The 13,339-nt window shown below is 40.5% G+C and overlaps 1 protein-coding gene across 1 annotated transcript in view; it reads left to right on the top strand.

Moving 5' to 3' along the window:
• Positions 1–13,339, top strand: part of GRK3 (G protein-coupled receptor kinase 3) — a 1,092,546-nt gene that overhangs the window by 983,684 nt on the left and 95,523 nt on the right. The window contains exon 16 of the mRNA XM_069214703.1: positions 2,725–2,791. Coding sequence (XP_069070804.1) covers positions 2,725–2,791 — 67 coding nt within the window. The remainder of the gene's footprint in view (positions 1–2,724; positions 2,792–13,339) is intronic.

Below are 13,339 nucleotides of genomic sequence, written 5' to 3'. Positions count from 1 at the left end.
CCTAGGAATTTTGTGAGAATCCACAAACTTAAATGTTTGTGAGTATTCACAAAACCCCCTCTGAACCATTGCAGCCCCGGAAATGTTCAGAGATTAATTTCTGTCAAAAATAGGAATACATTATTTTTTAGGTAGGTAGTGAAAGACGGTATCCCCAAAACTGGGATTTCTCTATGGAGATTTGATGTTTTTTCTTGAGAAATTTAAGTGTGCGTACATTCAGATGAGAAAAATCTTTGCACTAATCTTTTCAAAGAGTATCCATAGAGGCCTGTGACCGGCACTTCTTATCAGGCATACTTCTGGAACCTTTTGTGAAGTCTCATATGTCATACATTTGCATCCACGTGAGAGTGTAGGCTTGTAGGTGTAGTTTTACAACTTTTCCATGACCCCAGCCAAATGGGTATCATTAAAAAGTAGTCCATAGTCTCATGCACCAGACACTTTACTGTATAATTTAGAGTAAAGGTCTCCAAGGGAAGATACCAGTAGCTTACAAGTACCCTGAAAGTAGCTCCCTGAATTGCAGATCGACCTAGTATTTAATTCAGAGGGTCTAATTGAGCCATTTTGCGAGAAAAAGACAGAGGGGGTCATTATGACCCCGGTGGTTGGTGGAAATATGGTGGTAAGTACTGCCAACAGGCTGGCGGTACGTACTGCCTTATTATGACCTTGGTGGGTTGGCTGAAGTCAACCCGCCTATGTACCACTCCGACCGTCATGGCGATGACAGCCGCCCGGCTGGAGATACCTATTCTCAGCCCAGCGGCCATCCCTGTTCCACCCATGGGATTATGACCCTTCCTACCACCGTGGTTTTCGTGGCTTCCTTACCGCCATGAAAACCATGGCGGTAGGCACTATCAGTGACAGGAAATTCCTTCCCTGTCACTGATAGAGGTCTCCCGCCTCCCCCACCCTCCCCAGTTACCCCCTCCCTGCCTCGCCAATGCCCCCTCCACCCCTACATTCACGCCCCCCTTCACACACACACACACATATACACACACACATTCCCACAAACATCCAAGCATGCATACTTCCACTCCCACACACCCGCACACACTTTCAAACAAGCACGCACACACGCATTCACAAAACATAACATACACGCACTCACACCTTCATACATGCACACTCTCATCCAACATGCAACACACCTGCATACATGCACATACAAACATAAACACACACACCCTCACACACACACACAACAACCCTCAACCTTGTCGGAGCACCCATTGATCTGTGTGCAGGGGTCCTCTGGCAGGAAACGGGATGGGGCGCTGCTGCCAGCAGCAGCGTCCACCACCAGAACACCGCCAGGCCATATTATTGCTCATAATACGGGCGGTGGTGGTATACTGGTGTGGTGCTGCTGCTGGCAGCAGCGCCACCTTACCGCCATCCATCAGCATGGCCACAGCCGGATTGGTCATAATTCGGGGGACGGCTGGTAGCCGCGGTGATGGGCTTTTGGTGGCCGTCGCAGTGGCAGTAGGTGGTTTTTATTGCCAAGGTCCAAATGAGGGCCAATAATTTCTTTGATTGTGTTAACCCTAAATAAAATGTGAACATTTGATACAGAATTATGTATTTTGAGAAACTGATATGCTAATATTTGAAAGTGAAATGAAAGAAAATCAAAAACATATTTAATCTGCTCTTTGAAAGATAATTCATGCTGAGTTGTGAAGGTATATAGCTTGTTTAATTTCCTGTGTGCTAATGGCCACTGACTGTTATGACATTGGTCATGTGGAGGGCTTTTATTATTATAAAACTTTACTCTTCCTGACACTGCTGGCATGTGTAATGGTGATTGGCGTTCTATTACAAAATTGAATTTTAAATATTGTCCAGCCAAGATCCAGACTACAAACTTCCGAAATATCAGGAAGGTAAGTATACAAAGATAGTTATAGTTTTATGTACATTCTTAACTCCACATCTATTTATCTTGAAAAATATATCTAATATTGTGGCATACATCTAGGTGGCTAGTACTAGTAATCTTGCAGCATGTGCACACTGTTGTAATTGAGTCTAATGTGCTATCTACTGCAACAGTTGTCTAAGTCATCAGTAGCTCAGGACTGATTAATTTATTCAGAGTTAGCCCTTGTTACAGAAAAGGTTAGAGACCCCTCCTAGACAGGGCAGCAGGCAGCCCTCAGCCCACCTGTGTCCTAAGGGCCATATTTAGACAGACAAATCTAGTGACAAACTCCCTCTTCTATATAGGGTAGGATAGCCGCCACTATGACCTGGTGGTCCAGTGAGACATAAAATGGTTTTATTCACAAAAGGTTTTCGTGTTAGTGAATTTGTGAATAGGGGTGGGGACTGGGTTTTACAGAACAGGAATGCCCTGTGAGTTTGTGAACACACTTACATGTTTGTGTGTGTTCACAAATTCTTCACTTACCCATTAAAACACTTGAAAAGGGCCTGGATTTAATCATGTGAAGGACAGGAGAATGTTTGTGAATTCCCATGGAGGTTCTAAACCTGAGTTGCACATTTTGCTTCACAGGTATCTAAAGTGTGAATTCAGGGGGCACGTTTGGGCAACAGATGTGGACCTATCAGAAACTTGGCCGGAAGCCATGAAATCTCTGAAATTGCTAATTAGTCATTTGTTTTAATTTAGTTTTTCTCAAATCATATAAAACGCCAAATGCAAACCTACTTACTTTGCCTTTTTATCATTTTTAGTGCTCTTGAAGTAAAAGAACATGAGTTTTTCAAAGGAATTGACTGGCAGCAAGTTTATTTACAAAAGGTAATTGGGTATTTGAAAGATATTTCTATGTTATGTTATATGTATTTATATGGTTCGTATTCTGTCACCGGTACTGCGTCGAAGCTCCAAACTCACAAGCATCATGATAAACTCAGACTAGTTTTGTTAATGAACCATATAAAGGATTATTACTTGTTTGTTAACACATTTTTCAGCATCTTACTTAAGTCCATCGACAACATACCTATTTCTATGGCGCAATTATGCCCCCATGTTGAAAATGGCCATAGGCCCATGTGCCCAGCAACGAGTTAATATGTTGCTGTAGTAGGACGTCCTTTTCTGTAATACAGACCTCGTGCTACTAGTGTGGACATCTGTATCAGCGCCCTACAGGGGTATAGTAAGTGCTGTATAAATTCTACAGTGCAACAGTAAATATTCAAAATAGTATTTGTTCTCTTTGCATATGTGCATGACCAAATGCAAATGAGGGAATCCACATTGCCTGTACGCGTGTTGGTATATTGACCTTGCAATAGGTGCCTGAGGATCTGATGTGTACCAATTCAATAATAAGATGTCACACATCTAGTGGACCCCCGTCCGGTGTTTTTTTGAAGGATAGCTAGAGTCCGTGACTACACCCACCCAAGGAGGACACTAGCCATTTTAAAAAGGGAGGAAGGGAGGCACTGCAAAGACAGTGTATTTGCTGTATGTATGTATGTGTGCATATGCAGTCCATGGTTGAAGTGCTGTGTGGATTCAGGGTCTGAACCTAACACTGTCGGAAAATGAGGGTGTATATGATGGGGGGTAAGTTAAAGTTATTTCACTAAACTATTGCTGGCATATTTCAGTGGTTTTTGTTTTTATTTAATATTAGCTGGTGTAACATTCCAACAGCTAACTATAATGTCACTTTAATCTTGGTGTTCATTTCACTATATATAAATATATTTGTCTACCAAAATGTTGCTATTTTTATTTAAGGAGCAGGTAAGCCACTCAGAAAGTTGGTAGGCTGAGTAATAGATATGGGAAAGAAAGGGAATGGTGTACCTTTGCAGATAACTTTCTCATACTTTTTTAGACCCTTTAAAATGCATGTGCATTATGCCTCAAATTACTAAAAGCCCATACCTCCCTTCACACTGTTAACCAGCTGGTTTTATGCCTACATTAAAAGCTCAATGCTCATTCATTTCAGCCTGCCTCTCAGGAAAGGTTTTAAATTCATCAGCTTCTATTCCAACAAAATGGCTTTCAGAAGTGCCTCACTTTTGTCTTGAAGACAAAATGTTAGAGCTCTAGTTTTTTATTAGTACACTTTAGTGACGCTGCAGTTCGTTACTAGGGAGTTAACTGAGAGGCTGCTGCTGGTTTTGGAAGTACTTGTTTTATTGTACGTGTCCGAATGTTTTACTTAAATGGATGATAACATTTGGGAACCTATAGAAAATGTGTCCTCATATTGGCTTTCTAAAGCGCTAACCATAATTTCTGTTGCAAAGGGAAACCCCTCATTGTGTTCATTTGCTGCAGCGTTCTCTGTAGAAATTTGTTTTCCATTTTGCTGATTGGATTCCATCAAGAGGGCATTCAGGTGTGCAACACTTTTGTCATAAATAGAGAATCCTAGCACTCTAGTTGTTCATTAGAACACTGTGGTGAAGCTTGGGTATCAACTGACAGGTTACTGCTACTGTGGAACTATAAGTGTTGCTCAGAATATAAAGCTTTATTTTCACATGGCTCAGGAAGATAGTGCGAAGTTATATACAATGTGCTCTCATTTAATCTTCCTGAGTACCTTCCATAATATCTATAAAGGGAATCATGAAAGAAAACAATTTTCTCTCAAACATGGCCCATCAAATTCCAGTACAAGGTCAGCATTTTTCACAGGGTAAATTTACCTGAGAACTCACCAGAATGCTTAAAATGTTTTTAACACACCAACAAATGGTTTATATTGTGACTAAAATCTGTTATTACTCTTTATATGTATTCCTTTATATATCTTCCTGGAAGCTTCTTTCCATCCAGGCAACAACAGCCCTCATGAGTGTGACCCACTCTGGCTCACCCAGCGACCCATGACTCCACTACATCTCCAACCCGGGTCAGAAGGATATCAGCAGCATCCTGGCCTCTATCTTCAACACCTCCATCAGGACTGCCACCATCCCTGAAGCATGGAAGCAAGCAGAGGTCAAGCCACTCCTTAAAAAACCATCCACAGACTCCAGCGAACTCAAAAATTACCCCTCTATTTCACTGCTCCCCTTCCCAGCTAAGGTCCTGGAACGAGCCATCAATCAACAATTCTCCAAACACCTGGAAAGACACAATCTACAGAACACCTACCAATGCAGCTTCTGCACCAACTACAGCACCGAGACCGCCCTTATTGTTGCAACGCAGCAACGGACAGCAGGTCCCTCCTAGCCCATGGAGAGAAGGCAGCCCTGATCCTCCTCAACCTCTCTGTGGTGTTCAACATGATCTCCACCACACCCTCACCTCCATCCCTACATCCGGATCTGAAGCAACACTCTCTAATGGATCCATGCCTTTCTCACAGGATGCACCCAGAGAGTCCGCCTCCCAATTTTTACCTCGGAACCAAAGAGCACCATGTGGGGCGTCCCCTAGGGGTACTCTCCCAGACCAATACTTTTCAACACCTACACAACATCGTTGGCCTAGATTGTTCGCTCCCACTGAGTCAACATCATCTCATATGCAGACAACACTCAACTCATTCTCTTCCTCTCCGAAGACCATGCCACACCCCCAAAGATAACTTCCACAACACCATGATCCACATCACCAAATGGATGAGATCCAAGTGCCCAGCAGCAGCAGCCGCAAATCTCAAGGGAAAGGATCGGGGGGAACACGATAGAGGTGGGGGGGGTGAAAATAAAAAAAAATAATAATAAATAAACTAAATAAACTTATCTTTACCATAATGCCACCGTCTCCTGTCGTCTCGCTCATCGCTCCTCTTCCCTCATTGTGGTGTCCCGCATGCACTGGGACACCAGCACAGGCTCCCCAGCAATCCTAGCACTGCTTTCATGCTAAACTTAGCATGAAAGCAGCATTAGGATTGGTCTGAAGCTTGGACTGCTGCTCAGACACAATCCTGGGGTCTGTGCTGTTTTCCCAGCCCTGCTGATCAAACCAGCTGGGATGGAGAAACCTAAGTGTGCATGTGTGTTTGGCCGTTCTATGACGGTTGGCCAAACACACATGTGCACTTAGGTACACTCTCTCACCCTTCCGCCTCCCACCTCCCATGGCCCAGCCCCGCCCCTCCCTTCAAATGCTGGTTGAGCTAGCAGCAGAAAAATAAAATGATAGTGAACTATTATTTTATTATTCTGCTACTGGCTCAGCTAGGGTGGCGACGCTCCTTCTCCATTGCAAAGGAGCCACCCCTGCAACTGCCTAAAACTGAACACAGACACGACAGAGGCGATCAGCTTTGGAAAAAACACCTCCTTCTGGAATGATTCATGGTGGCCCTCCACGCTCAGACAACCCTCAACCCTGACCAACCAGGCCCGCAACCTCAGCATCATCTTCGACTGCAAACTCACCTTCAAACGACAGATAAACGCAGTGGCCTCCTCTAGCTTCCACAACCTCCACCTGCTAGGTAAAATCTTCAGATGGATCCCCATCAAAACCAGAAAGATGGTAACCCAAGCCATTATCACAAGCAGAATAGACTACAGAAATGCCCTTTACACTGGACTCCCTGCCCAGCTCCTCCACCACCTCCAAACCATCCAAAACGCAGCGATGAGACTCGTCCTGGACTTCCCCAGGAGGACCTGTATCACCCCCCTCCTCAGAGATCTCCACATGCTTCCTATGCACAAGAGATGCAAGTTCAAGGTTCTCCCTCTTACAAAGCCCTCCACAACATTGGACCCAATCTCATTCACCGCAGACTCTCCTACCACCAGCCCACCTGGGACCTCTGTTCCAGTACCCTCGCTCAAGTCCTGAGAGTTCATCGCAGCCACAGTGGTGGGTGCCCCTTCACCTACCTCGCCACCAAGATATGGAATGACCTCCCTCCCCGCCTACCACCCCACCCTCCTCGACTTCATGGCTCTTTGATGAGTAGCTACTAGTTTGCAGCAACAACCCCCAAACACCTGGCTGCCCCCCCCCCCGGCCAGGATGAGAAGCCACACCTTACAAATCTTATGATTAAATGACTGATTGATTTGTGACCCTCAAAACCTGGCATTCAATACAATGCAGTCAATGGGGACCTTGTCTCTGAATCTTGCAACGGCTGCCACAGCAGGTCGTCCATTTTGTGGCCACACAGTCAAACGTGGGGGTCCCTTTTGCCCCGATAACTTGTCACTTGGGGTCAGGGTGTGCTCAACCTGCCCCCTTATACGTGTTTTTTTCATTTGTTTTCAGGACTTGTAATGGCTGCCACAACATATTGTTAATGTTGTGTCCAGCCAAACAGAACTGACTAGTCTCATTTACATTGGTGAGTCAGAGTGTATCTAAACACCAATAGTTCATCCATACCTGACTTTTTAACTCCTTCATGCCCAACCCAAGCCCCTCTGTAAATACTAATTTCTTCAAACTAGGTGAACAAATTTACACAATCACAAAAGGCAGGCTTTCAGTGTAAAGTTCCAACTTAATGCCAAATTAAGTGTAATGGTGTTATGCAATATTTTTTGTATTGGAGAGCAATGTTTCTTATGGAAATGGAAGTCACACTTTTGGGAGCAACCTTTTTGTCAGCCCCACTTGATATATATATAGAAGATCCCATTTGAACTGTAACGCTATATTAACAAACAATAAGCAGCGGTGGTGGGTGAGGGTAACTGCAGTTCTTCAGTAACAACAGATCCCCCAACATACATCTTTTCAAAGTCTCTGCAGGCCGGGTAGCTAGAGTAGAGGTTAAGGATAAACTGCGTGGGAGGGGGAAACAACTAAAATAGGGGATAGGAGGAGTCAGGAGGTAGGGGGCAACTCCTCTTTTCACCCTCTGACTCCTATCTGCACTCACCATACTCATGAACTCTCAGACCACTCCCTACCCCTCTGCAGAGGGGGTCTCCCCTTCAGGCTCAGAGTGCAGCAGGGTGGCTGTCGACGCCAGCTCCACTCCAGCTAGGTAAGCCAACATTGTTGCCTAGTGTTCTGAATCTTGTTCTGCATTGTCATCGGTGCGTACTGCCCACAATCTTCTCTCTTCCACCACACCTCATTCCTGCAGGTACAGCAGCCATCACTGTGCTGCTGGTTGCAGCCAACACATTGCCACCCTCCCTTCAGCGAGCACCAGCCTGAGGAGAGCAAATCAGTAGTTCATCTTGACCGTACGTCAAGGTGTTGGTAGTACCCCCAGTAGGCAGTCTGGCAGAGGGCTCCAACGGCATATGTGTGATTTGTTGTAACACATGCAGAATCTCTCCCCAATAGCTCTGGCACCAACCACACTCCCACATCATGTAAAGGAAGGATGCTGCCAAGCCCCACACCACAGGCAAGCAGCCAACCTGGGATGGAAGAGAGAGAAAGAGAGAGATTGTCATTGCAATGGTCTCTTCATGCAGTGACTTCACAAAGTCAGACTAACAAGATGTTTGGAGCGACTTTTATTGTTACATTTGAATGCAGAGTGGAACAGAGTCACTTCTGGGCTAATGGTCAGGGTCTTGTGCTGTCACTCATTAAGCTGAAGGTTCACAGCCTAGTATTGCTTGACAGTGTGTTTTTTTATTTACTAGTGTTTTGACTGTTAAACATTCCTAGTAATGGAACATTGAAGTTGTTTTCCCATCAAAAGCTGAGGTTTGAATATCATAGGTAAATCTGGACAGTGCATAGTAAGGAGTCACCTCTGGTCAAGTGGTTAAGGTCTCAGACTCCCACTCTGAAGGCTGAGGGTTCCAGTCTGGGGTAATTCCCTGCTTTAGTTTCTTTTCAACTATAAATAGTAAAGTTACATACTTAAAGGTGATCACACTCCTTTTAATTGCCAAAAACATTTTTCTTCTCAATTTGTCTGGAAATATCTCTTTCTAAGTATATCATTCATCGAACAATAAATCGCTCTCTCTCTCTCTTAATCTCTCACTTTCTCTCTAAGGATTGGGTGGTAAGGGGGGTTGGCCGAAGGCCATGCGCAGCAGTGGTTGGATTAGCATGTAGTGATGAAAATTACTGTACGTTAAAAAAAACTGAAATTCACTAAAAAAAAACAAGGGTTACAGAGATGTCATAGTTAGAAAATAGAATTTAAAAAAACATAGAAATTTACTTAAAAAACCAAAGGTTACGGGAATGTTATAGTTAGGCTGACATTTTAAACATACAAAACCATAGAAATTCACCTGCTCCAGTTAGTTATCTCAAGTAACTATAATTCGTGCCCTAAGGAAGCTATAACTCACACCCTCGCCATGCACTGCTAATTACCCCAAAAATTACAGCACTCATGACATCTTTGATTACATAATTAATAATATCATTGCAATATTTGCAGTCAAATTTTTGTAGCGAAAACTGTGCATGGCGGGGGCGCAATGTATAGTTACCTTAGGGCATGAGTTATAGTTACTTGAGATAACTCGAACTATAATGGGTGAATTTTTCTGGTTTCATATGTTTAAAATGTGAGCCTAACTATAAAGTCCCTGTAACCTTTGATTTTTTTAAGTGAGTATATATATATATACACACACATATATATTTGCACTGAAATAAATAAAGGATACAAGAACGTTATAGTTAGGTTATGAATTTACTCATACAAAACCATAAAATTCAGCAGTTATGGTTAGAATTATTTCATCATCATCAAACAAACCTTTATTCGGCTATTAGCCATAAAAGGATAATACAATCAAGACATCATAAAATAGCAGATAGTCATATAAATACTAAAATCAATTACATAAATAACAGGTAATGCTCCTAAAATCAATAAGCAATAATCAATTATAATCATTTCTTGTACTAAAAAAGTTACAAATTTCTACAATTAATGTCAAACCCAATGGAGTATCACTATTCTATTGACTCTCAAATAGGAAGCCATTTGACCATTAAATAAAAGCGATTAAATAGTATGAAATAATATTTCTAAAATTGAAAGATAACTATATTCTTTCCTTATATTTGAAAACTAAAATTGCATCTTAAGTAAGTTAACTACCAGAAATCTATTAGCTTACAGGATGGGAGGCCCATTAGCCATTTTATAGCACCATTAAATTTGTCTATGGATATTTGATAAATCTAAGTTTTACTAGAACCTCAAGCCCTCCTTATCCCTAATATATGATGTTGCTAGGAGAAAGCGGTTTATTCCAAAAACAATAGATGGAATAGTACTAGACCTTAATAGTCTAGCCGCTTCATTGTAATTTTTAATTCCTACATTCCTACAGATAGGTTGAATCCATTTTCTCCTAGGCTTATCATAGGCTTTACAGATTAGCAGGACATGTTCCACCGTTTCAATAGTCTCCATGTTACATAATCCGCACTTCAAATCATGAATATTCTCACTTTGGGGGCCCCATTTAATAGTGAACTCCTTGATTTGAAGAATTCCATATCGAAATTTCATAAATAATGCTTTTGCTCGCCTAGGCTGGATTATATCTATCCATTCCTCAGAATTATTTCAAGTAACTATAAATCTCGCCTTAAGGTAACTCTAAGTCGTTCCCCCGCCATGCACAGTTTTTTCTTCAATAATTTGACTGATAATGTTTCATTGATATTTAAATTGATGTTACAAAAGTTGTCATGAGTGCTGTAATATCTGGGGTAATTAGCAGTGCATGGCGAGGGTGCGAGTTATAGTTACTTTAAGACATAAGTTATAGTTACTTGAAATAACTATAACTGTAACTGCTGAATTTCTATGTTTTGTGTGAGTAAATTCAGAACCTAACTATAACGTTCCTGAAACCTTTGTTTTTTTCAGTGTGTGTTTGTATATATATATATATATATATATATATGTCAATTCTGATGCACACAATTGATTAAACAGCAAAGAAACTTTCCTGGAGTGCAGCATTATAACTGGTTTCAGTTTCTTGTTTCGAAATTAGTTAGGATGAAAGGTCCATTCCTCACACTGGCACCAGCATGATATACACGCCTCAATAAGGACCATTTGCTGTAACATATATATTGTGGCATCCCACAACATTAAAATGGAGTATACCATATAGCCAGTTTCTGCGGGCTCGCAGAATATGTTCAGATGAGAGTAGATATGATTTGGAAGTTAGGACCATGATGGAAAGATTTTTAAATAGAGGTTATCCCCTTAATATGTTGGTGGATGCACAGAATAGAGTCAAAAATAAAAGCAGAGATGAGTTACTCTTCAATAATATATCCACCAATAGTGAGACGAAACAATCATCTCCTAGAATATTTTTGCAATATAATCAACAACATGATTCCTTGAAAACCATACTTCAGAAGAATTGGCACATCCTACAGAATGATCCCATTATCAGGGATAGTATTGGTCCACATCCGTCCATAACTTTCCGTAAGGCTCGCTCACTAGGGGATCATTTAACTAGAAGTTTTTTCTCTACGAAAGAAAGTACATCCTGGTTGAGCAAAAAAAGTTTGGGATTTTGGAAATGTGGCCATTCTAAGGCTTGTAAGTATGCACAAAATATGCAAAGATATCAAACTTTTGATGGTCGCTATTGTGATATCAAGGATCGTATTACGTGTGACACAGAATTTGTGGTTTATGTTGTTGAATGTGGATGTCACAAAAAATACATTGGCAGCACTATCCACAAGTTAAAAGTCAGATTTTAACAACATTTTAGAGCCAGTAAAAATCAAGATAGAACATATCCCCTGGCCAAACATTTTTGGGACACACATAACGGGGATTCCAGCACATTATCATTTTATGGTATTAAATCTATTAAAAATAATCCCAGAGCCAGTGATAGAACATTGGAGCTTAGACAAATGGAATCGAAGATGATCCTATTAATAGGTTCTGAAATTCCCTGGGGACATAACCTTGATGCTGAACTACATGTCCATCTTAGATAAAATACAGAATGTTTATTGCAGTGGTTCCCAACCTGTGGTCCGGGGACCCCTGGGGGTCCGCGAAGCCTCCTCAGGGGGTCCGCGACTACTTAGAAAATTAAATAATATTAACAGATTAGATCCCCAGCTTTCAGTAATGACTCATTGGAGGGTCCCCAGATTCCAATAATGATTCAGTGGGGGTCCCCGGATTCCAGTAATGATAAAGTGGGGGTCCACAGACGTCAAAAGGTTGGGAACCACTGGTTTATTGTATTCACTTAACAATAGTAGAGGGCTCTAGAGTGTTGTGAAACTTTGTTCATACATAATGGTGGATATAACACCCTCTCTATAACTACCATCTACAAGGGGTGATTTTAAAGTCATAAATGATATGTGATTTTGCAGAAATGTTAGGAATATATATTTGTCTCTAATTGATATTCATTGAATTTTTCAGAAAAAACTTTTTATCCTTTACATTTGTTTTTATTTTTTTTTATTTTTTCTTCCCTTAAAAAACAATATTTATAGAAGAGTGGAAATATGTACACAATTTTTTTATCACTATCTTGCACTAGTTACAGACACTTTTACTTAATAGATAAATAATTTTGTTCTGTTAGCACTTTGCACTTTAGTCTGTGGCATCTTTCTAATTCCATTTCGAATACATGCATAAATTAGAAAACCCACAATAGAGATCAAAATAGAGAAGATTTAATCTATATGAACAAATGTATTGCTTTCTGGATATCCATGTAATATATCATGATAGAATAGGGTAAATTTATGGATCAATGAACTTATCGATTACGCATAGGGGTTAAAGTACAGGTTGACATTGAAGTGGTAAATTACATAGAAGATCAAATTCCAATGGGGTCTAGCTTGATATTGTAATTAGTTATATATATATAAGATATATTTGACATTATATAATTGGTTTCAAATTTTGAACTCAATAATGAACAAGATCTTATTTATTGGAAATTATAATCACACTGGATGTCATTTTCACATTGAATCATAGAACAATAGTTATTTTGCTGATTGGTTCATTTGTATTAACTAACTATTTATAACTAACTATTTATAACATTTTATAGTATTCTGTAATATTTATAATAATTGCAATATTTTAAATATTTATGTTTATATTTAGATACAAAACCCACATTGGAGAATATATCCTATGAATATTTGATTAATTAGAGTGATGGCTGTTGATCAGAAAGATTGATGACACTGATCTAAATAATGTATTAACATATAACTTTATTTTTATCACATCTAATTAAGGACTTTTATTACATTTAATTAAGGATATGTATTATGTATTTATGAAATATATATGGTATATATGATGCTTCTATGTCTAAACCATCGAAAGCAATTATGTTAAGATTGTAGAGTTAAAACTTTAGGTTTTTGCATGTTTTAAGATGGCCGCTGTAGTAGATCACACTAGAATGCTGTGAAAAA

This window comes from Pleurodeles waltl, chromosome 11, assembly GCF_031143425.1.
Source record: "Pleurodeles waltl isolate 20211129_DDA chromosome 11, aPleWal1.hap1.20221129, whole genome shotgun sequence".
In the NCBI taxonomy this organism is placed as follows: domain Eukaryota; kingdom Metazoa; phylum Chordata; class Amphibia; order Caudata; family Salamandridae; genus Pleurodeles; species Pleurodeles waltl.
The sequence above is the reverse complement of the archived record's forward strand: the minus strand, read 5'-3'. Positions and strand labels throughout refer to the sequence as shown.